A 21,664-nucleotide genomic window follows, 5' to 3' on the forward strand; every position below is an offset into this window, starting at 1 on the left:
TTTTCAAAGTATCGGAATCGGAAAAAAAATATCGGCCATGCCTTTTTTAAATATATATACAGTAAATATTTTTTAATAAAATCGTTTTGTAATTGTATTCAACGTTACACAGATAATACGTTACACTCACCCAGAGTCTTTAGTTTAGGTTTAAGGTAGGGTTATCAAATTTATTCCAATAACGGCACTAATTAATTTAAAAAAAAATGTATCACGTTAAAATATTTAACGCAATTAATGCATGCGCTGCACGACTCACTCACGCATTGTCGCGCTCAATCTGTAATGGCGCCGTTTTACCTATAAGAGATAAAAGGCAGCGTAAAATGAGTAGAGTGAAATTTGGCAGCCTTTGGAGCCTTTTTTTAATTGGCTAAAGCCATACAATCCCTCTCCCTACGATAAGTAATATCATGGGAAGCAATGTGGGGAAGCAAGGTAGCAATTGATTTTTTTCTTAACACCTTATGTTATTTGCCATTGCAGAGAAGATATATGAATTGGTAGCACTACGCACAGTCATGGTTCCACTTCCCATCATGCATTTGGCCATGGCTACAGTATCATTTACTGAAAGCTCAACAAATACACTAGATGGCAATATTTAGTCACAATATACAAAGTCACAAGTCTTTCTATCCGTGGATCCCTCTCACAGAAAGAATGTTAATAATGTAAATGCCATCTTGAGGATTTATTGTCATAATAAACAAATACAGTACTTATGTACTGTATGTTGAATGTATATATTCGTCCGAGTTTTATTCATTTTTTTCTTAATGCATTGCCAAAATGTATATGATCGGGAAAAATTATCGGGAATGATTGGAATTGAATCGGGAGCAAAAAAAAAGCAATCGGATCGGGAAATATCGGGATCGGCAGATACTCAAACTAAAACGATCGGGATCGGATCGGGAGCAAAAAAACATGATCGGAACAACCCTAATATATATATAATTAAAAAAAAATATATATATAAAATGTATATGTTATATATAAAATAGATTAAAAATTAAAAGATAGAGGCTGAACTTGTCATTACTGCTGAGAGGTGGAGGGAGAGTTAGTGTTTTCAAGTTATTTGCAACCGAAAGCACGAAACATGACTACTGTAGACCATAGCCGACAAACTCATCCACACCTCCCTCTCTCACTTTAGTATGGCACGTCGTGCATTTGGGGACAGGTTATTTGGGACAGGTTAAGACGTAGCCGACTGACGTGAGTTCGACTTTACGACGCTGGAGTCTCGTCCATCGTTTTGTCTCCAGTCGTTTTTACAGTGGAGCAAATACGTATTTAGTCAACCACTAATTGTGCAAGTTCTCCCACTTGAAAATATTAGAGAGGCCTGTAATTGTCAACATGGGTAAACATCAACCATGGGGGACAGAATGTGGGAAAAAAACAGAGAATCACATTGTTTGATTTTTAAAGAATTTATTTGCAAATCATGGTGGAAAATAAGTATTTGGTCAATGCTAAAAGTTCATCTCAATACTTTGTTATGTACCCTTTGTTGGCAATAACAGGCCAAATGTTTTCTGTAACTCTTCACAAGCTTTTTACACACTGTTGCTGGTATTTTGGCCCATTCCTCTATGCAGATATCCTCTAGAGCAGTGATGTTTTGGGGCTGTCTTTGGGCAACACGGACTTTCAACTCCCTCCTCCCCTCGTGTCGTCAGAATGATAACAAGAACGGTGAGCAAAAATCCCAGAACCACACAGGGGGACCTAGTGAATGACCTACAGAGCTAGGACCACAGTAACATAGGCTACTATCAGTAACACAATGCGCCGCCAGGGACTCAAATCCTGCACTGCCAGACGTGTCCCCCTGCTGAAGAAAGTACATGTCCAGGCCCGTCTGCGGTTCACAAGAGAGCATTTCGATGATCCAGAAGAGGACTGGGAGAATGTGTTACGGTCAGATGAAACAAAAAAAAAACAAAAAAAAAAACCTTTTTGGTAGAAACACAGGCTCTCGTGTTTGGAGGAAAAAGAATACTGAATTGCATCATACCCACTGTGAAGCATGGAGGTGGAAACATCATGCTTTGGGGCTGTTTTTCTGCATAGGGACCAGGACGACTGATCTGTGTAAAGGAAAGAATGAATGGGGCCATGTATCCAGAGATTTTGAGTGAAAATCTCCTTCCATCAGCAAGGGTGTTGAAGATGAGACGTGGCTGGGTCTTTCAGCATGACAATGATCCCAAACACATAGCCAGGGCAACAAAGGAGTGGCTTCGTAAGAAGCATTTCAAGGTCCTGGAGTGGCCTAGCCAGTCTCCAGATGTCAACTCCATAGAAAATCTGTGGAGGGAGTTCAAAGCTCGTGTTGCCCAACGACAGTCCCAAAACATCACTGCTCTAGAGGAGATCTGCATGGAGGAATGAGTCAAAATACCAGCAACAGTGTGTGAAAAGCTTGTGAAGAGTTACAGAAAACATTTGGGCTCCGTTATTGCCAACAAAGGGTACATGGTAATGGTAAATGGTGTTATACTTATATAGCGCTTTTCCACCTTTCAAGGCACTCAAAGCGCTTTACACTATAACAAAGTATTGAGATGAACTTTTTGTATTGACCAAATACTTATTTTCCACCATGATTTGCAAATAAATTCTTTAAAAATCAAACAATGCAATTTTCTTTTTTTTTTTTTTTTTTTTCCCACATTCTGTCTCTCATGGTTGAGGTTTACCCATGTTGACAATGACAGGCCTCTCTAATATTTTCAAGTGGGAGAACTTGCAAAATTAGTGGTTGACTAAATACTTATTTGCCCCACTGTATGTCATTATACTACATGTGCGGTCCGCTTTTTTTTTTTTGTTGCACTGGGACTTGTTTGACGTCAAGCCAGCGCTACTTTCTGTTAGATTCAAGTGTTGCTTTCATGGTGGGAAGCCAGTTAAAGGCTGAGTTATGCTTCCGCGTCAGACCTTGGCCGTCAAAGAAAACCCGATTTACGACCCTCCGCCGTAGCCTGACGTGCACCTCCAGTATTTTGTGACTTTGCCTTACGTCGACGCATATGACGTGGCGGAAATGGACTGTGATTGGTCCGCTCAGACTGCTGTTTCCGGTTTAGCGCGAAATCACTGCCATTGTCAAACATGCCAAGCCGACGAAAGTATCAACGAAGAGCAAGTACGACAACTTCTACAATGTCTTGTCAAGACATTATGAAGACTGCCAATGGCAAGCAATTCGTGGGAGGAGATTGCTGAAAATACGGGGTTCAAGGTCAGCCAGCGATTGAATAAAAATAATGGAAGAACCAGCGAGACAAGTATTTTAGTGTTCGGAATTGAATGGACACACAAAGCGGTGACCCAGTTGGCCAAAAACTGCCAGCTTTTTATCACTTTATGTCGTATTTTTGGTTGGTGCATTTCATCATTTATTGTGTCCATATGTTTGCTGTGACTCTATGACTTATTTACGTGTTACACTTCAAGTATATGAAGAATAAAGCACAGGTTTGGTGTCAAAAGAATTTTGATGTTTAATTTTCAACAACAGACAGTTCACACTCGATACATCATCACTGATTGAGAGTGCCTCGGTGCTTTTATGATCATGTTAACATCAAGGCTTCCAATGCAGTTTGAGAAGTTCCATAGCTGCAAGAAATCTGCTATGGCTTCCCACTGGCTGGTTGTAGGACACAGCAAACAAATCGTGCTGGAGGGCTTTGCAGACCGCGGACAAAACGCTGGACCCAGTGCTCGAAATTTGAAGCAGGTTGAAACTAGCCGCCACAGCTTGCTGGTTTCCACCTGAGGCTAGAACTCTCTGTGCGGCATCAAAAGTCGGACAGACCGCCTCGAAACAGTCTTCTGCGCTGCCTGCGCCTCAATATTTGAATGATGAACATTTAGTCATTGTTGATGAGCTGCAGATACACATTCAAGCGTTCCATCTTACATTATTTATTTATTTTTTTCTCCGTTAAACTAGAGGAAGTCGACAAGCTTGCGCCAAAACCATACAAACAGAAAGCCAGACCCCTCTAGTGGCTTGGCGATGAATTACAATTATCGAATGAATTAGAACTATCGAATGCTCATTGACGCCATAGTCACTTCGCCGTCACCGCAACGCAGGAGCATAACTCAAGCTTAACATTTAAAGAAGGCAAGGAAAGGGTAAACGGCGCAGACTCTGCGATGCCCCCCTGATAGCTTGCTGTTAGCCCGCTAGCTTGTTGAGCAGCGTTGGTTATCACCTACTAATAGCTGCCATTTTCCTTGTTAAATTGCCCAAGATTTGGACCTTATTTCCCTCGGCATTAATGTGCAGCCAATGAGTTTCGTTTTTCTAAGCAAATATGTTTTTATGCATTTACTTCATAGCATGATTGTATGCTCTGTCTTGATTATATTTTCTAAATGTGTGTTCATAATTTGACGGTGACAAATAAATGAATGTCAGTTGTAAGAAGAATTGTGTGATCGACGTTAAGTGAGGGATTTTTTTACTTTATATTATTAATATGACCTATTATTCCTGTGATTCGATAGTTATTTTGAGAATAAGGGTACTTAAGGGGTTAATTCTGAGTTGTATGGAACTCATTATTAAACCGGGAACTATCTGTATTAACATTTTGGGGGGCATCAATTTTAGAGATTTAAAATCATATTCCTAAAAATTAGGGGCTTTTAAAGTTACGCAAATTATTTTAAACACAGCAACATGGTGAAACACTGAGGCATAAAAAGAAATAAAAGTATTACTCATTTTTGTTGTGTGTGTAAGAAATGATGAGGCATTACATACCAAAAGTACAGGATTTCATTCATTGACAAAACTTTTAAATACTGTACAGGTAATGCATTAAATAACACTTAAACAGACTGTAAAAATGAGTTAAAACATGTAAGCAATGTGAATAGTAAAGCTAAAAAACAATGTAGAAAATCCAACTTTTGAGGAATATCACTTTAAAAACATGGTTTGAGTTCTGCTGATGCTGATCCATTTGAACTGTGCTGAGATTTTTCCTCGATTTCTGATCCTGCTTGATTATTTCGTGTTCTGTTTAAATATACACAGTCCCTGACAAAAGCCTTGTCGCTTATCCATTTTGTAGAAACAATTGCTAATAACCTGACTTTTAATTATTCAATTGGTTTAGGAAATGGCTCATATGAAAGCTAAGACCCTCCCAAATGATGTTGAATGGACAAAAATATATTTGTTTTAACATTTAATGAAGACATAATGGTCAAATTTTGGCAAGACAAACGTTTTGTCGCCCACAGAAAGTAGAGTGAAATTTGAACAAAAAATGTACTTCAAATACAACAAACAACAAACAACGCTATTATTTCCACCTTCATTTCAATGGTAAGCATCACCTTTTCCTTTTTTTCACCCCCTGCACTAACATTATTGGAATGCATGTTGATTGCTCTCATAGAAAAATCTTCCGTGAGTCTGTCTTGTGGGGGAAAAAAAACGGCGCCGCTGTCATAGATCGTCCTATTTCGAGCATGTCGTCGGATGTAGAAACAAGTGGCCAGTCAAATTTTACGTCGGTTGTCGAAAAGATTGTGTGTTGAAATGATCGGATGTCTAGGTACCACTGTATCTCTAATTGCTATACCAAAGTTCACTGTTTTCTGAGTGAATCTCAGATCCATGCGGGCTCCAGTAGGTCTCCTGCAATATTTGCGGTGACTGTGGTGTCATTCAATGGAAGATTCATCTGAAAAAATCCACCTTTTGCCACTTTTCCGGCATCCATCCTTTTGACAGGCTGTGGGCCTTGGCAAATACCACGTTTTTTTAATTGTCTGCATCCTGAGAGATCTGCAGGGTGGAAGGCAACATGAATAGTCTGAAATATCAACAAATCTCAGCAGCCTCCTACATTCCTAACCATAAAAAGGGACACATTCTGCAGCAGGATGGTGCTCCATCGCATACTTCAATCTCTAACCTCAAAGTTCCTCAAGGCAAAGAAGATCATGATCCTCCAGGACTGGCCAGCCTAGTCACCAGACATGAACAGGATGAAAGAGGAAGCATGGAAGACGAAACCCAAGAATGTTGATGAACTCTGGGAGGCATGCAAGACTGTTTTCTTTGATGTTCCTAATGACTTCCTCAATAAATTGTACAAATCCTTGCCGAACCGCATGGATGCAGTCCTTCAAGCCAGTGGAAGTCATACAAAATATTAAATTTGGATCTCACTGCACCACTACTTAATTCACTTATGTTATGTAACATATTTATGTATTTGAAGTACTTTTTTTGTTCAATTTTCACAAGACTTTCTGTAGGCGACAAAACTTTTGTCTTGCCAAAATTTGACCTTTATGTCTTCATTAAATTATAAATCTTTTTTCAGTGAAACAAGTTTATTTTTGTGCATTCAACATCGTTTGGGAGGGTCTTAGCTTTCATATGAGCCATTTCTGAAACCAATTGAATACTTAAAAGTCAGGTTATTAGCAATTGTTTCTACAAAAAGGATAAGCCACAAGACTTTTGTCAGGGACTGTATACAGTATATATAATATAACTGAAGAGAGAGTCATCACATTACTCTTTGGATAGCACATCACAGTACAAATGAATCTCACCCTGTTTTTGTTTACGCACTGAATTCTTGTCCCATTTTTATTGAAGTTTCTGTCAAACTTCAAAAAGTGGGAATCTGGAGGAGATAAAGAAGACTCCTGCTGGTGCTGCTTAAAAATGATTGATGGACATTTATAAAATCTGCCAAGAGGTCCTTCACTGCCTCAACCTTTTTTTTATTAGCTTCAATGCTAGTAATATTTCCAAACAGGACACGATTGCGTGGGCTAAATGAAGTCCTCCCCTCTACGTGTTATTTGATCACCTCTTACACAGTCTAAATCGAGATGGCTTTTGGTGTGTGTGTGTGTGTAGACGGTGCCAAGATAAATAGAATGATTTGTGGAATGCCTGCGCGCCCCAGCATGGACTCCCATTTGGAAAACGTCAGCGCTTTGATTGCTTGCTCGTTAGCTTAGGAATAATATTAGGACGAGAAGAGCAGGCAAGCATAAATTCCCTTCATGAGGGAGTCACGGCTTTGGGAGGTGCTAGGGAATGTAATGGGATTTAGATGCTAAAATAAGACCCCAGAAGGGGCTACAGTAGTGAGCATAAGAAGGTGAGTTAGCTTTTCTCAAAACACCATGATTCCTGCTCTTGGTGCCTCCCTATGTGTTCCAGGCTCTTGTTCATAAGTCGATGACAAAACTCAAAAAGGGCAAATTTGGAAAGATCATTCAGGGTCCCTCGTCAATGCTAACACCCATTCGCTTCTGGATGGTCACCCTGCGGATGGAAGGCTTGGATATCAGCTCGGGCTTATGCACGAACTGCTCTGTGAGGATTCGGAGAACCGACTCCATTTTCTGGTCCATCTGGTAAACCTGAAAAACAAAAGAGTACAAACCGAGGTCATTATTGTTGACGAAAACAAACAAAATGACAAAAACTAGAATTGTAAAACCATTTTAGTTTCCCGTTTGCTGCAATTCCTTCCTACGCGACTCAGTGCGATTGTGCAAGCATCCACACGCATGCGCACATCGGCTAAAAGCGGCGACTACTCACTTTTTTGTTTATATTGAGTTTTTTATCACCTTTTCATTGCCTGAAAAAAACGTCTTGCATGTATTTCCCTCTCATACTTTTAACGATTTATTTTTCTTGTGGTAGCTTAAACAAGAACTACCAAGGGTGGATCAGTTGATACAAATCCCTTTTGTATCCATAGAAGGATCATCCAACCCTAATCAGCATATCTTTTGTGAGCATTGAGGTCCTCATTAGTCATTACCATTCACACTCGCAAAACCACAGGGTTGGATTGCTCTAATTAGCATCTTGAGTATTTGCAGGGCAGGGGTGCTGTCGCTATGTTGGACAGTGGACCGCTCGGGCAGGCAATCAGGCGGACAACCTTTTTACATCTTCCAAAAGCTGCAGTTTGCCTACGTACAAGGGACAGTGTAGTAAAAAACAAAACATTTTTTATGTGTTGACATACAGTGCCCTCCATAATTATTGGCACCCCTGAAAAAGATGTGTTTTTTTTAGCTTCTAATATATATTTTTTTAATTCAAATAATGTGGGACCTTAATGGACAAAAAAGAGAAAAATCCAACCTTCAATACAAGTGCATTCATTCAGTGGGGGAAAAAATCCCACATAAAGAAAAAATTATTTGTCACCAAAAAATGTGTGTCACAATTATTAGCACCCCTGGTGTTAATACTTTGTACAACCCCCTTTTGCCAACAAAACAAGGTCTAGGGACTGAGATGGCCATGGGAGGAGTTTGATTTTGTGTCTGGTGAACCATTTCTGTGTAGATTTGGCCATATGTTTAGGGTCATTGTCTTGCTGAAAGACCCAGTGACGACCCATCTTCAGCTTTCGGACAGAGGGCAACAGATTTTGATTTAAAATGTCCTGGTATTTCAAAGCATTCATGATGCCATGCACCCTAACAAGGTTCCCAGGGCCTTTGGAAGCGGAACAGCCCCACAGCATCACTGACCTACCGACATACTTCACAGTGGGTATGAGGTGCTTTTCAGCATGCGCATCTTTCGTGGCACGCCAGACCCACTTAGAGTATTTGTTGCCAAAAAGCTCAATCTTGGTCTCATCTGACCAAACCACACGGTCCCAGGCTTTTTGTGTGAGACCAAAATTGAGCTTTTTGGCAACAAACACTCTAAGTGGGTTTGGCGTGCCAAAATCAAGCTCCTCCCATGGCCATCTCAGTCCCCAGACCTTGTTTAGTTGGCAAAAGGGGGTTGTACAAAGTATTAACATCAGGGGTGCTAATAATTGTGACACACATGATTTGATGTCATATAATTTTTTCTGTATGTGGGATTTTTTCCCCCACTGAATGAATGCACTTGTATTGAAGGTTGGATTTTTCTCTTTTTTTCCATTAAGGTCCCATATTATTTGAATAAAAAAAAAAATATTAGAAGCTATAAAACACATCTTTTTCAGGGGTGCCAATAATTATGGAAGGCACTATAAGACACTTCTCCCTTTTCCCGGGGCTAGGTGTTGGAGGTTGTTGCTGAAGCAATCTTTCCTTCTGTGCCTTCAAAGCAGGAACACTTTCGCCTCAGGCGAAAGTTTTTTCTTCGTTTTTCCTTTGCATTATGTTCTATTATCTACTTCATTATAGGCATTAACGGTTAGGTTAGGTATATTTTACCCCGATTATAAAATTTAATGTGGCTTTTCAGTATTGCTGGGAACGGATTAGGGCATTAACATACTACTTACGGAATTTTCAGGTTACAAGACTTCCAGAACCAATTAATTTCATAAGTAGAGGTACCACTGTAATAAAAATATAAATTAAAATTATTTCAAGGAAAATGTAAACTAATAAAAAGAGCAAATTCACATCTTTATGACCATAATACACACCTATAATCATGGGTTGATAGCCATGGCTCAAGAGAAAAATAACAAAGTTTCTTTCTAAAGTGTACAATTTTGAGTGCATTTTTAGACCGCACATTCGCACAAAAAACTACCCGCACCACACGATGTCTTAATACATGTGTGTTTGTTGAGCACATTCTGTGTACAAAGAAGACACAGAAGAAGCCGCACAAATATATTTGACATGTACTCCAAAGGGTCTTGCATAGACTTTAGCTTTGGCCTTTCTTTTACCTCCTTACTTATTTGGTTAGCCTAGAATGTACAAACAGGGACAGAGATGCACACGTAGCTGCGTCTACAACTTTGCTAACGACTGAAAGACGTGAGTAACCTCCAAATGCACAATTGAAATTCTGTGATGTACCTAGTGGAAATCCTTTGACACATTAAACTAAATACCAGTGGCAATTGCTCTAAGACTGCAAGGGAAGCTCAGCTGCTCCCAAAATGTCAAAAAAAAAAAAAAAGTGATGAAATGTATACTGTTGAGTGTACATGTCATTATCTAAATATGTGCTACAACACACTCAACTTTTGTTCAGAATTAGCTTCTTATCACTGCGGCTTGCTTTTCATTCATTTCTGCAGCTTCACAGTCCTTTAAACAGTGTGGACATTGAACTAAAGACTTTCATAATCATTCTAGCGACATGTGCTTTGTTGAAAACGACTAGCGAAAAATTGAGCTTGTATTTCTGGTGTTTTTTTTGTAGCTGCTTGTGTTTAAAGACTTGACTTCTAGCACTCTAGTTTCTTACCCTAATGACCAGTGAGTCCCTCCACCGACACAAAGCACTCACAGGCGGACACACTGAGTTTCCCCTCATTGAAAGACCAGCATCCGCCACTGCTAAATACACTTTTATAATACGTATATTAAAATACTCATTCAGTAGTTTGTGGGAGAGCAACAAAACTTGGTGAACGAGCATAGAAATTGTCACTTGTGTTTGTGAAAGTGTTTAAAGTAAACCTTTTATATGGCATGTGACTATGTTAATACAGTGAAGAAAATAAGTATTTGAACACCCTATTTTGAGAGTTCTCCCACTTAGAAATCATGGAGGGGTCTAAAATTTTCATCGTAGGTGCATGTTCACTGTGAGAGAGGTAATGCTTCACAGTAGGGATGGTGTTCTTGAGATAGTACTCATCATTCTTCTTCTTCCAAACACGGTTAGTGGAATTATGAGCAAAACGTTCTATTTTACTCTCATTTGACCACAAAACTTTCTCCCATGACTCCTCTAAATCATCCAAATGGTCATAGGCAAACTTAAGACAGGCCTTGACATGTGCTGGTTTAAGCAGGGGAACCTTCCGTGCCATGCGTGATTTCAAACCATGATGTCTGAGTGTATTACCAACAGTAAGCCTCGAAACGTTGGCTCGTTTCAGGTCATTGACATACTCCTGTGGTGTAGTTCTGGGCTGATTCCTCACCATTTTTTGGATCATTGAGACCCTACGGGGTGATATCTTACATGGGGCTTCACTCCGCTTGGGATTGACCGTCATGTTTAGCTTTTTGCATTTTCTAATCATTGCTCCAACAGTGGACCTTTTTTCACCAAGCTGCTTGGCAATTGCTCCGTAAGCCTTTCCAGCCTTGTGGAGGTGAACAATTTTGTCTCAGGTGTCTTTGGACGGCTTCTTGGTCTTGACCATGTTACAAGTTCGAGTCTTACAGACTGCATGGGGTGGACAGGTGTCTTTATGCTGCCATCCACCTCAAACAAGTGCTTCTGATTCAGGATAATACATGGAGTGGAGGTGGACTGGTTTGGCTGGGGGTGTGACTTATACTCTTGAGCAACTTATGTGTGAAATTATTAACACATTATTATATCTTTTCACATGTTATTTGGGTGTTTTGGAGTGACAATGATGGTTTGGTAAACTTGTTAGCATGTTTATGCTATATTTTTCTTAATAACATTTAATAGCTATGTTACGTACCGGCCACGTTCGCATTTTGTTGTTCATGCATCATGTTACATTATCATACTGTACACTTATTCAGCATGTTGTTCTTTATTGTATTTTTATTTTAAATTGCCTTTCAAGATGACATATCTGTTCTATGTGTTGGATTTTATCAAGTAAATTTCCCCCCAAAATGCAACTTATACTCCAGTGCGACTTATATATGGTTTTTTCCTCTTTGTTGGGCATTTTATGGCTGGTGCGACTTATACTCAGGTGCGACTTATATCCTGAATAATACGGTTTATAGAGTCGTCGTCAAACATTTCCTGTAACTCTTCACAAGCTTTTCACACACTGTTGCTGGTATTTTGGCCCATTCTTCCATGCAGATCTCCTCTAGAGAAGTTATGTTTTGGGGCTGTTGTTGGGCAACACGGACTTTCAACTCCCTCCACAGATTTTCTATGGGTTGAGATCTGGAGACTGGCTAGGCCACTCTCAGACCTTGAAATGCTTATTACAAAGTCACTCCTTTATTACACTGGCTGTGTGTTTGGGATCATTGTCATGCTGAAAGACCCAGTCATGTCTCATCTTCAATGCCCCTGCTGATGGAAGGAGATTTTCACTCAAAATCTCTCGATACATGGCCCCATTCATTCTTTCCTTGTTGTTCTTTTCTTGTTTGGTCCTTGTTTTCCTGGTCCCTCTGGATAAAAACAGCCCCAAAGCATGATGTTTCCACCCCCATGCTTCACAGTGGGTATGGTGTTCTTTGGATGCAATTCAGTATTCATTCTCCCCCAAACACGAGAACCTGTGTTTCTACGAAAAAGTTCTATTTTGGTTTCATCTGACCATAACACACTCTCCCAGACCTCTTCTGGATCATCCAAATGCTCTCTAGCGAACCGCAGGCGGGCCTGGACGTGTACTTTCTTCAGCAGGGGGACACATTTGGCAGTGCACGATTGGAGTCCCTGGCGCCGCATTGTGTTACTGATAGTAGCCTTTCTTACTGTGGTCCCAGCTCTCTGTAGGTCATTCACTAGGTCCCCCTGTGTGGTTCTGGGATTTTTGCTCACCGTTCTTGTTATCATTTTGACGCCACGGGGTGAGATCTTGCATGGAGCCCCAGATCGAGGGAGATTATCAGTGGTCTTGTAGGTCTTCCATTTTCTTATAATTGCTCCAACAGTTGATTTCTTTACACCAACGTTTAACCTATTGCAGCTTCAGTCGTCCCAGCCTGGTGCAGGTCTACAATTTTGTGTCTGGTGTCCTTCGACAGCTCTTTGGTCTTGGCCATTTTGGAGTTTGGAGTGTGACTGACTGATGTTGTGGACAGGTGTCTTTTATACCGATAATGAGTTAAAACGGGTGCCATTAATACAGGTAACGAGTGGAGCCTCGTTAGACCTCGTTAGAAGAAGTTAGACCTCTTTGACAGCTAGAAATCTTGCTTGTCTGTAGGTGACCAAATACTTATTTTCCACTCTAATTTGGAAATAAATTCTTTAAAAATCAAACAATGTGATTTTCTGTTTTTTTTTCCACATTCTGTCTATCATGGTTGAGGTTTACCCATGTTGACAAATACGGGCCTCTCTAATCTGTTCAAGCAGGAGAACTTGAACAATTGGTGGTTGACTAAATACTTATTTGCCCCACTGTATATTCTCTATATTTTTTTTCAATGATGAATCCCTACGACCCTTACGCACTCTTTCGTGAATATTCAATTCAATTCAATTCAATTTGTATAGCCCTCAATCACAATAAACTAATTTATAAATGAAAAATATTAATAAAAATAAAAATGTTAAAAAATAAAAAAAATAAAAAAAAACTGGGTATGGCCCACGCTCTGAAATTCATTTGTAATTGCTCATTAATTGCTAAGCTATGTTTACTGGCCTGGCAACTGCCAGCCTCACCCAGTCAAAATGGATTGGTCTTCTAGTGTCGTCAATGGCAGCCAATGAGTTAAACAAGTGCCGTATAAAAGGTTAAGTTTCAGTAATGTATATTAACTGTTTCAGTCAAATGAGAACATTCCTGTATTGGATATGACAGGATAATATACCTAACAGCCCTTTCTAGAAATACTGCGCTTTTTCAACAGTGACAAACATGAAAGAGCCGCAAGACCTCACGAGACACAAACGACTCACAACTATATGCCCAGCGCTCTGTCGTTGAACATCAATGGAGCTTTTTCACCGGCTCCTGCATATACGCCTTCCCCCTCTTTCCCATCTATTAGGAGTGTGCGTCTGACAGGCAGGACGTTTTTATGGTGGAGCAGGACATTTAGAAGCTATTAGTTCTTGTTGAAATACGATCGCTATAGTAGGATGCATAAAATATGAAATATGAGTTGCAATGGCTTTATGTCCACGTATGCACTGCAGTCTTGTAAATATTGCTTCATACATACATATAGAAATTTAGATACATTGAAATAATTTTTGTTTTTTGAAATTTTTAGTGACGCTGTTCTAGTTTTGACCATTAAGTCAAACATTCCAGCCTGGTGTTTGTTCTCCATCCACCCATATCTGAAGTGTCCTCCAGCAAACAAACTCAACCGAGTTGTGGCTCATTAGTCCCCAGCACCTGCTGCAATTTTCCTGCAACCCCCTTCTCCTCAACATTTTTCTTTTGTTTCTGGGCGCACAGAAGAGTCACTAATTTGTGACTTTGGTTGCATCAGTGCCAGTGACTGTTGCTTTTTTCCCCTTCTCGTTTTACATTCTATGAAGAGCACTTCATTGGAGAACCTCTTTCCGCATTGTTGTAATGTACAGTGGGATAAAAAAAGGATCTGAACTTTTTGGAATTTCTCACATTTATGCATAAAATCGCCATCAAATGTGATCTTATCTTTGTCAAAATCAAACAGATGAAAAAACAGTGTCTGCTTTAACTAAATCCGCCCAACAGATGCTTCCTATAGCTCCAGATCAGTCTGGCACATCGATCAGGACTAAATTTGGCCCATTCTTCTCTACAAAACTGCTGTAGTTCAGTCAGATTCCTGGGATGTCTGACATAGAGCAGGGCGGTAAACCGAAAATTTACCGTCACCGAAATTCTTAACGATGACCGACGTAATTTTGACCATGTCGGTAAATTCGGTAAATTAATAAAACAAGAAAATAGTCTTTTCATCCCGCTTTGATTCTGTGTTGTTCGTCTATGTTCATTCCCCTTTAAGAAAGCAGTGAATGTGCTTACGTAGGGAGTCACGTGATCATCATGAAGCCAATCAAACAAAAGCCCGGTAAGCTAACGCTAGCAGCTAACGCTACAAGCAAAACGTGATGGAGTGTGGCTTAAGGGAGGTTCACCAAACTTTCAACCGACATTTAGTAGACTCTTGGTGGCATCCAGACGGGCTTTCACCCGCTGTCCTCCTTTGTTCTCACGATTTCCGGAGATGGTGCTTTCTACTGGTAGCCAGGCTAACGCTAGCTAGCGGCTAACGCTACAAATGAACTTTATGGAGTCGGATAGAGGCTCTAACCTTGTCGAAACGGCTGAACTTAATGAGTGGATTGGGCACGGACTGCATCTAGCAATTACTATGTGGCGTTATTTTGTATTTGTGTGTGTGATTCCTCTGATAGCTTTTGTGATGGTAAAGAATTCTGCATAAAGTACAATCCAACGGCGAAACTTAAAATGACCGAGAAATGGCCCCAGCTATTTTTATTGTGCGTGCATTTATGAAAAAATGCACTGGGGGGGGGAAAAAAACCCTTAAACCATAAAGTAAACACTTCTATTTAATAATTATATCACAGCAGCCATTAACAATAAGTTGTCTTTTTGAAGTGTACTGTTCAAGCTGCAAGTCATTTGTGTTACAATTACATGTTTGCACAGGCATATTGATTTTGACAATGTACATTGTTCAAGTCATACACACTGTTATAAATGTTCATACTTGAATTCTTATTGCTTACAATACATTTTTATTAGGGCTGTCAAGCGATTAAAAATTTTAATCGAGTTAATTACAGCTTAAAAATTAATTAATCGTAATTAATCGCAATTCAAACCATCTATATAATATGCCATATTTTTCTCTAAATTATTGTTGGAATGGAAAGATAAGACGCAAGATGGATATATATTTTCAACATGCGGTACATAAGGACTGTATTTGTTTATTATAACAATAAATCAGTTCTAAATCAGTTATAGAAATTTCATATTAAAACCCCTCTTAATGTTTTCGTTTTAATAAAATTTGTTAAATTTTCAATCAAAAAATAAACTAGTAGCCCGCCATTGTTGATGGCAATAATTACTTACACTATAAAATCAGTCGCACCCAAACGCCAGCAGAGGGCAGCAAAACTCCGCAAAACACAATTAACAAGTGGGCCTTTCACTCTAGTGACATTTAAATATGTCTGAGCTGGGCAAGTGCGTTAATTGCGTCAAATATTTTAACGTGATTAATTTGAAAAAATAATTAACGCCAGTTAACGCGATAATTTTGACAGCCCTCATTTTTTATAAATTTAATGTTTAGACTGCATGTACAATTGTTAAATACAGTATATCAAATTGAATGCTGGTAAATAAATCAACAAGAAATAGTTAATCTGTATTTCATGCATTGATTCAGATTTTCAAATTATATAACAGTCCGCTTGGGCGAATTTATCGTCATTTATCGTTATCGAGATAAATCTGCTCAATTTATCGTGATACATGTTTAAGGCCATATCGCCCAGCCCTAGTCTGACATGGTCAGTAGGTCATGTAACAGCATCTCAATGGGGTTCAAGTCTAGACTTTGACTTAGCCACTCCAGAAAATGTATTTTGTTCTTCTGAAACCATTCTGAACTTGATTTACTTCTGTGTTTTGGATCACATGTCTTGTTGCGGCATCCATCCTATTTCTAACTTCAACTGTCTGACAGATGGCCTCAGTTTTGAATTCATTCTTCCATTAATGACTGCAAGTTGTCCAGGCCCTGAGGCAGCAAACAGCCCCAAATCACGGTGCTCCCTCCACCATGCTTCACACTGGGGATGAGGTGTTGATGTCGGTGAGCTGTTCCATTTTTACTCCACACATGACGTTGTGTGTTACTCCTAAACAATTTATCTTTGGTTTCGTCAGTCCACAAAATATTTTTGCCAAAACTTCTGTAGAGTGTCCAAGTGCATTTTTGCGAACATTAAACAAGCAACAATATTTTTTGTTGCTTTTTTTTTACATAGCAGTGGCTTCCTCCGTGGAGCCCTCCCATGTCGCTTATACACAACCAAATAATTATTTTCGGTCAAATTTGGTGGGCGCAACTTACAGTCAGATCTGGCTTATAGTCAGAAAATTATGGTATGTGAAATATCACCCAAATAGTTAGGTAGCTTTTATTTATTTACACTACAGTGGCACCTTTACTTAAGAAAGTCTGTACATACAGAATTTTAAGGTTAACACACGCTTCAATGGGAAAATATTGCCTCTTGTTGTTAAGAAATTTCAGGATACGTAAGATAAAGATACAGTATGGCTGGTACTCACAGCTGTCAGAGTTGAACGTAACATACTTAGTGGTTCTGCAATTGGCTATTGCCTTGCATTCCTGGCATCCAATTAGCTAAGAGGGACCCCTACTGTATGTGTGTATACCAGAGTTCTCTTCAATTGCCCCATGTGTTTGACAGCTTTACATGAGTATTATCTTTGATTCTTTATTCTTGTTTTTTTTTGTTGGTTTTTTTTTTACATTATGCACAACTGAGATTTTATGTTTATTGCACAATAATGTAATTGTAACATATATTTGTTACATGTTATGACGCATTTTTATGCACTTAAAAAGGATTTATGTAAGAATTTTTGGGGGCTTGGAACGGATTAGGGAATTTACATGGAAAACGCGTCTATACTTCCAGAATTTTAGAAACTGAAGTTAAGAAACTACTTCCAGAATCAATTCATTTTGTAAGTAAATGTACCAGTGTAGATCTATTGTTTACATTTCTAAAAATAAAATAATTTTAGGGGATTTTTTCCCCGTCTTTTTTGTATTAAAACATTCCAGCAGGGGCGAGAACGAAAAGTGGTGGTACACGGCAAAATGGCTTTTGGCACGTGACATTTTTTTGATATGTGGCAAAATGGATTTTAGTATATGGCATTGATATTTGGTATGTGGCAAAATGGATTTTGGTATGTGACATTATTTTTGGTATGTGGCAAAATGGATTTTTGGTATATGGCATTTTTATTTGGTATGTAGCAAATTGGATTTTGGTATGTGGCATTATTTTTGGTATGTGGCAAAATGGATTTTTGGTATATGGCATTTTTATTTGGTATGTAGCAAAATGGATTTTGGTATGTGGCATTATTTTTGGTATGTGGTAAAATGGTTTTGGTATATGGCATTTTTATTTGGTATGTTGCTTTTTTTTTTGTACGTGTCAAAATGGATTTTGGTATATGGGATTTTTATTTGGTATGTGGCAAAACGGATTTTGGTATAGCATTATTTTTAGGTATGTGGTAAAATGGTTTTGGTATATGGCATTTTTATTTGGTATGTGGCATTATTTTTGGTATGGGCAAAAATGGATTTTGGTATTTGGCATTTTATTTGGTATGTGGCAAAATTGCTTTTGGCATGTGGCATTTTTTTTTGGTGTGTGGGGGTGTGTGGCAAAATGGATTTTGGATGGATACAGTATAGCATTTTTTGGGGCATTTTTCACAAGCCATGCACGTCCATGCCATTGACGGCTATGCACGTCCAAATTTTCCATTCATTTTGAATGGCAGAAAACGTGTGGCTGTGATTTTTGACCATACACTTATCATAACAGTGCATTGACATTCAACTGACACCTAAGTAAGGCCATGACATTGCGGCATTTTTTTGGTATACGGCAAAAATGCCACATACCAAAATCCATTTTGCCACATACCAAAAACGACTTTTTTGCTCTCGCCGTCTCTCAAAAATTAACCGAACCAAGCACTTGAAGAAACTGAAACGAATTAAAATTAAGGGCAGAAATTGAAAAGGATTTTAGTGTACCGTTACACCTCTAGTAAATAAATTGAATGAGATTCAGAAAATTCCATTTTAATTCAAAGCAGATTCATGAGGACTGCTAATGGAATGAGACAGGTAGCATCAAAGTGATTGTCCCGGCAGGACAGTTTGACAGTGAAAAGGGGCTTGTATGAAACCAAGAGCAGTGAATTGTCAACTATAAATTATGACATACTTTCACATCTGACATGGACTGATTTTAAAAGCCCTGCTGGAGACATGAGAGGCCCCGTCATTATACATGCGGTGTGCTGTGAATGTTACGCTGTACTATTCGACTGCAGATCACAGTGAAGTTTCCAAAGACAGCATCTGGGAAGCAAGGAAAAAAAAAAACACTTCGCCATGTGCACACAGAGTTCGAGACAAGTAAACACGGCTTTAAAGCTACTTAAGTGATTTAGGGACAAAATAGGAGTCAACACGTTGCTTTGTCGGTTCTCCGCAGAAGAGCCACCCTTCATCTGGTCTTCAAGAGCTGGCCAGTGCTGACCAAGCGAGTCACACTGCCATCTGTTGGGGGGTACCCCGGCGGACGCTTGCTAAATTTTCCCATGATAGCTGACAAATGGAACGAAGTGGATAAGAAAAGTGGATGAAGTGTCATGAATGGATGCGGGGGCCTTCACATGCAACCAATTGTGATGAGGTGTTGTATTGAGTAATCCAGTACAAAAGATAAGACTGTTTTATGAGCAATTAAGGCCTCTGACGGCATATAATGACTAAGGAAATAAAGATGTCTAGTTTTACGCCTTCCAATTCATTTAAAATACAATGAAATGTAATAAAACACTACATACTTTCATATTCTATGCACTCAGAGGCAAGGATTTAACAAGATCCAAATTTATTGTATGAACTGATGAAACTAAAAAGTTTTAGTGGAAGAGAAAAATGAACATTACAGTGAAAATCGATTGCTCTGATCATTTTGTAGCAGCCAACAACGGAATAAACCGCATTTTTTGTTTGATTTAACAGCCATTAGATTTTGATTTGTGTGCCCAAAACATGAATAAAAATGCATTAAAAACTTTGTTTTAAAATGTATCTGTAACAATAATGGATCAAAGACTACATCATTCAGAGCAGCAAACCTGTGTTTACCATTATTTTAGAGTGTTTTAACAGATTTTGAAGAACCATAAAACTTCGTTTCATTAATAAATACTCAAATTTTGTCCTAGTTTGAAATTCTGTCCTTTCTAGTGAAAAAAAAAAACATGGCTGATGAGTATACATGTCAACATTTAGACTTGTTTAGCATCAAATGAGATGTACTTGTTTTGAAATTGCTTCAAATTTATGGGGCAAGTGACAATTTTTGCTCAATAAAAAAAATAATTCATAGCATCAAATGAGATGTATTTGTCCATTGTTTTGATATTGCTCGAGATTTTCAAATTTATAGGGCAGGTGACTATTTTTGCTTGATTAAAAAAAAAAAAAAAATCTAATAATCTAATTTTATTCATCTCATTAAGACACATCATTTAATGTAAGCCACAATATTAACATGAGGGTTACAAGTGCAGCCTACTTGACCCAAACTTGATGTCTAAATTAAAAATGGTAGTAATAATAATAATTGTTATTGTGGTTGTTTTTTATGATATATATTTTATTTTTTAATGAATCAATACATGTATAAATAAATAAAATATTATTAAAAGCAAAATTAAAAACACTGAAATGGATAAAAATAGAAATACACTCTGGTTCTGACCCCCAATAACACTCAGAATTGATCGCGCCGCATGGAAGGAATTGCAGAACACCGGTAGTGTTCAAGTTCGTCTAGTGAGAGTGACAGCTGCGGACTGTCGCTGCATGCAGGTGGTCTTGAACACCACACTGTTAGTGTTTAGTAACATTAACTAACACCACAAGGACCACATTATTTTTTTCTACATCAATAGCATGTGTATTGTTTATCGATCTATTAGCTGCAATCTGTAACAAGTCCTCAGATGAAAACCAACAAATCTGTTACGGTCCGTAAATGCGCAAGCAAGCAGTCAACAAGAACAGAGGGATTGCGTAAAAGGGTTTATTGAACACAAAAAAATCGCGTGATCGCGAAAAGGGAGACAAAAGAATGGATCCGTGATAGTAGGTTGGATTAAAAAAAAAAAAACGAGAGAAAACCGCATTGAGAGGCAGACGAACGAAAAAACCAAGGCAAGGATGCGACTCGCAACAAAGGGGTCAAGAATACAAACTGTCAAATGTCAGCAAGTCAGTATCTCGGCAAGCCGCCTAGGATCGGTTTAAAAACACTGTTGATGAGCTGGAACTGGATGCAAGTACGATGTCAGGAACTCTTCCCACAGCTCTGTAACAAAGCAATCTGACCAGCAGCAGAATGTGACAAAATCGTGCCAGATGTCATACTAGCCTCGCTAGTATAGAACACAGCTATTCTCCCAGTCCAGCCCAACCGTGTCATCACCCCTAGGTGTGCATAAAACATGTACTAAATATTATATTTTTAAATCAATGGCATTATTTTATGTGTTTCTAATAACATATTTTAGTAAAAGAGAACAATTCTGGCTTATTAGATCCTACAAGTCTTTAAATCAGCAGTTCTCTATAAGTAACCTTTAAACTAAATGTGACTATTCTTTGTGCCAAAGCATAAAAAAAAAAAAAATGCATTGACTTGAGTGCTATCCAAGGTTGTGAAAGGTCCACTCCACTGTTAAGTTATGTAATCAATTGAATTTTATGTAACTTTTTCAGTAGCACAGGGTCACTCCAGGTAGGCTTTTCCATATATAGAGCTACAGTATTCCTATTCTACATATTGGCAATAAAAGGAGAATGGAGAGGAAGAAATGCAAAAAGGAAGGGGAAAAAGTACAAACCTAGCATGTTGCTGACATGCTGAACCCATTACGTGTTTTCAGCACCCAACATGCTGAGTGATGGCAGACGACTTAGTAACAGGGCAGCACCCCGTGAGTCATTAGTCATTTGGACACACTTGGCCCCAGCGGGAAGGCTTTTTATTCTCATTAAACCACACGTGAGCTTAACCCACTATGGAAAACTTATGCCTGGGATGTCCGAAGTCAGCCACATTTAAAACGTTACCTTACCAGTGCTGCACTTGAATATATGAAAGCTATTATTTATCTTTTTC

At 38.8% G+C, this 21,664-nt stretch overlaps 1 protein-coding gene across 3 annotated transcripts in view; it reads right to left on the reverse strand.

The window, feature by feature from the left end:
- Positions 1-3,392: 3,392 nt before the first annotated feature.
- kcnq1.2 (potassium voltage-gated channel, KQT-like subfamily, member 1.2) overlaps positions 3,393-21,664 on the reverse strand; it is a 430,571-nt gene continuing 412,299 nt past the window's right edge. For all 3 annotated transcript variants that reach the window (XM_057836472.1, XM_057836473.1, XM_057836470.1), the window contains one exon: positions 3,393-7,437. In XM_057836472.1, the coding sequence (XP_057692455.1) occupies positions 7,291-7,437 (147 nt within the window). In that variant the 3' untranslated portion in view covers positions 3,393-7,290. The remainder of the gene's footprint in view (positions 7,438-21,664) is intronic.

The sequence above is a fragment of the Corythoichthys intestinalis genome, chromosome 5 (assembly GCF_030265065.1).
Source record: "Corythoichthys intestinalis isolate RoL2023-P3 chromosome 5, ASM3026506v1, whole genome shotgun sequence".
Lineage (NCBI taxonomy): Eukaryota > Metazoa > Chordata > Actinopteri > Syngnathiformes > Syngnathidae > Corythoichthys > Corythoichthys intestinalis.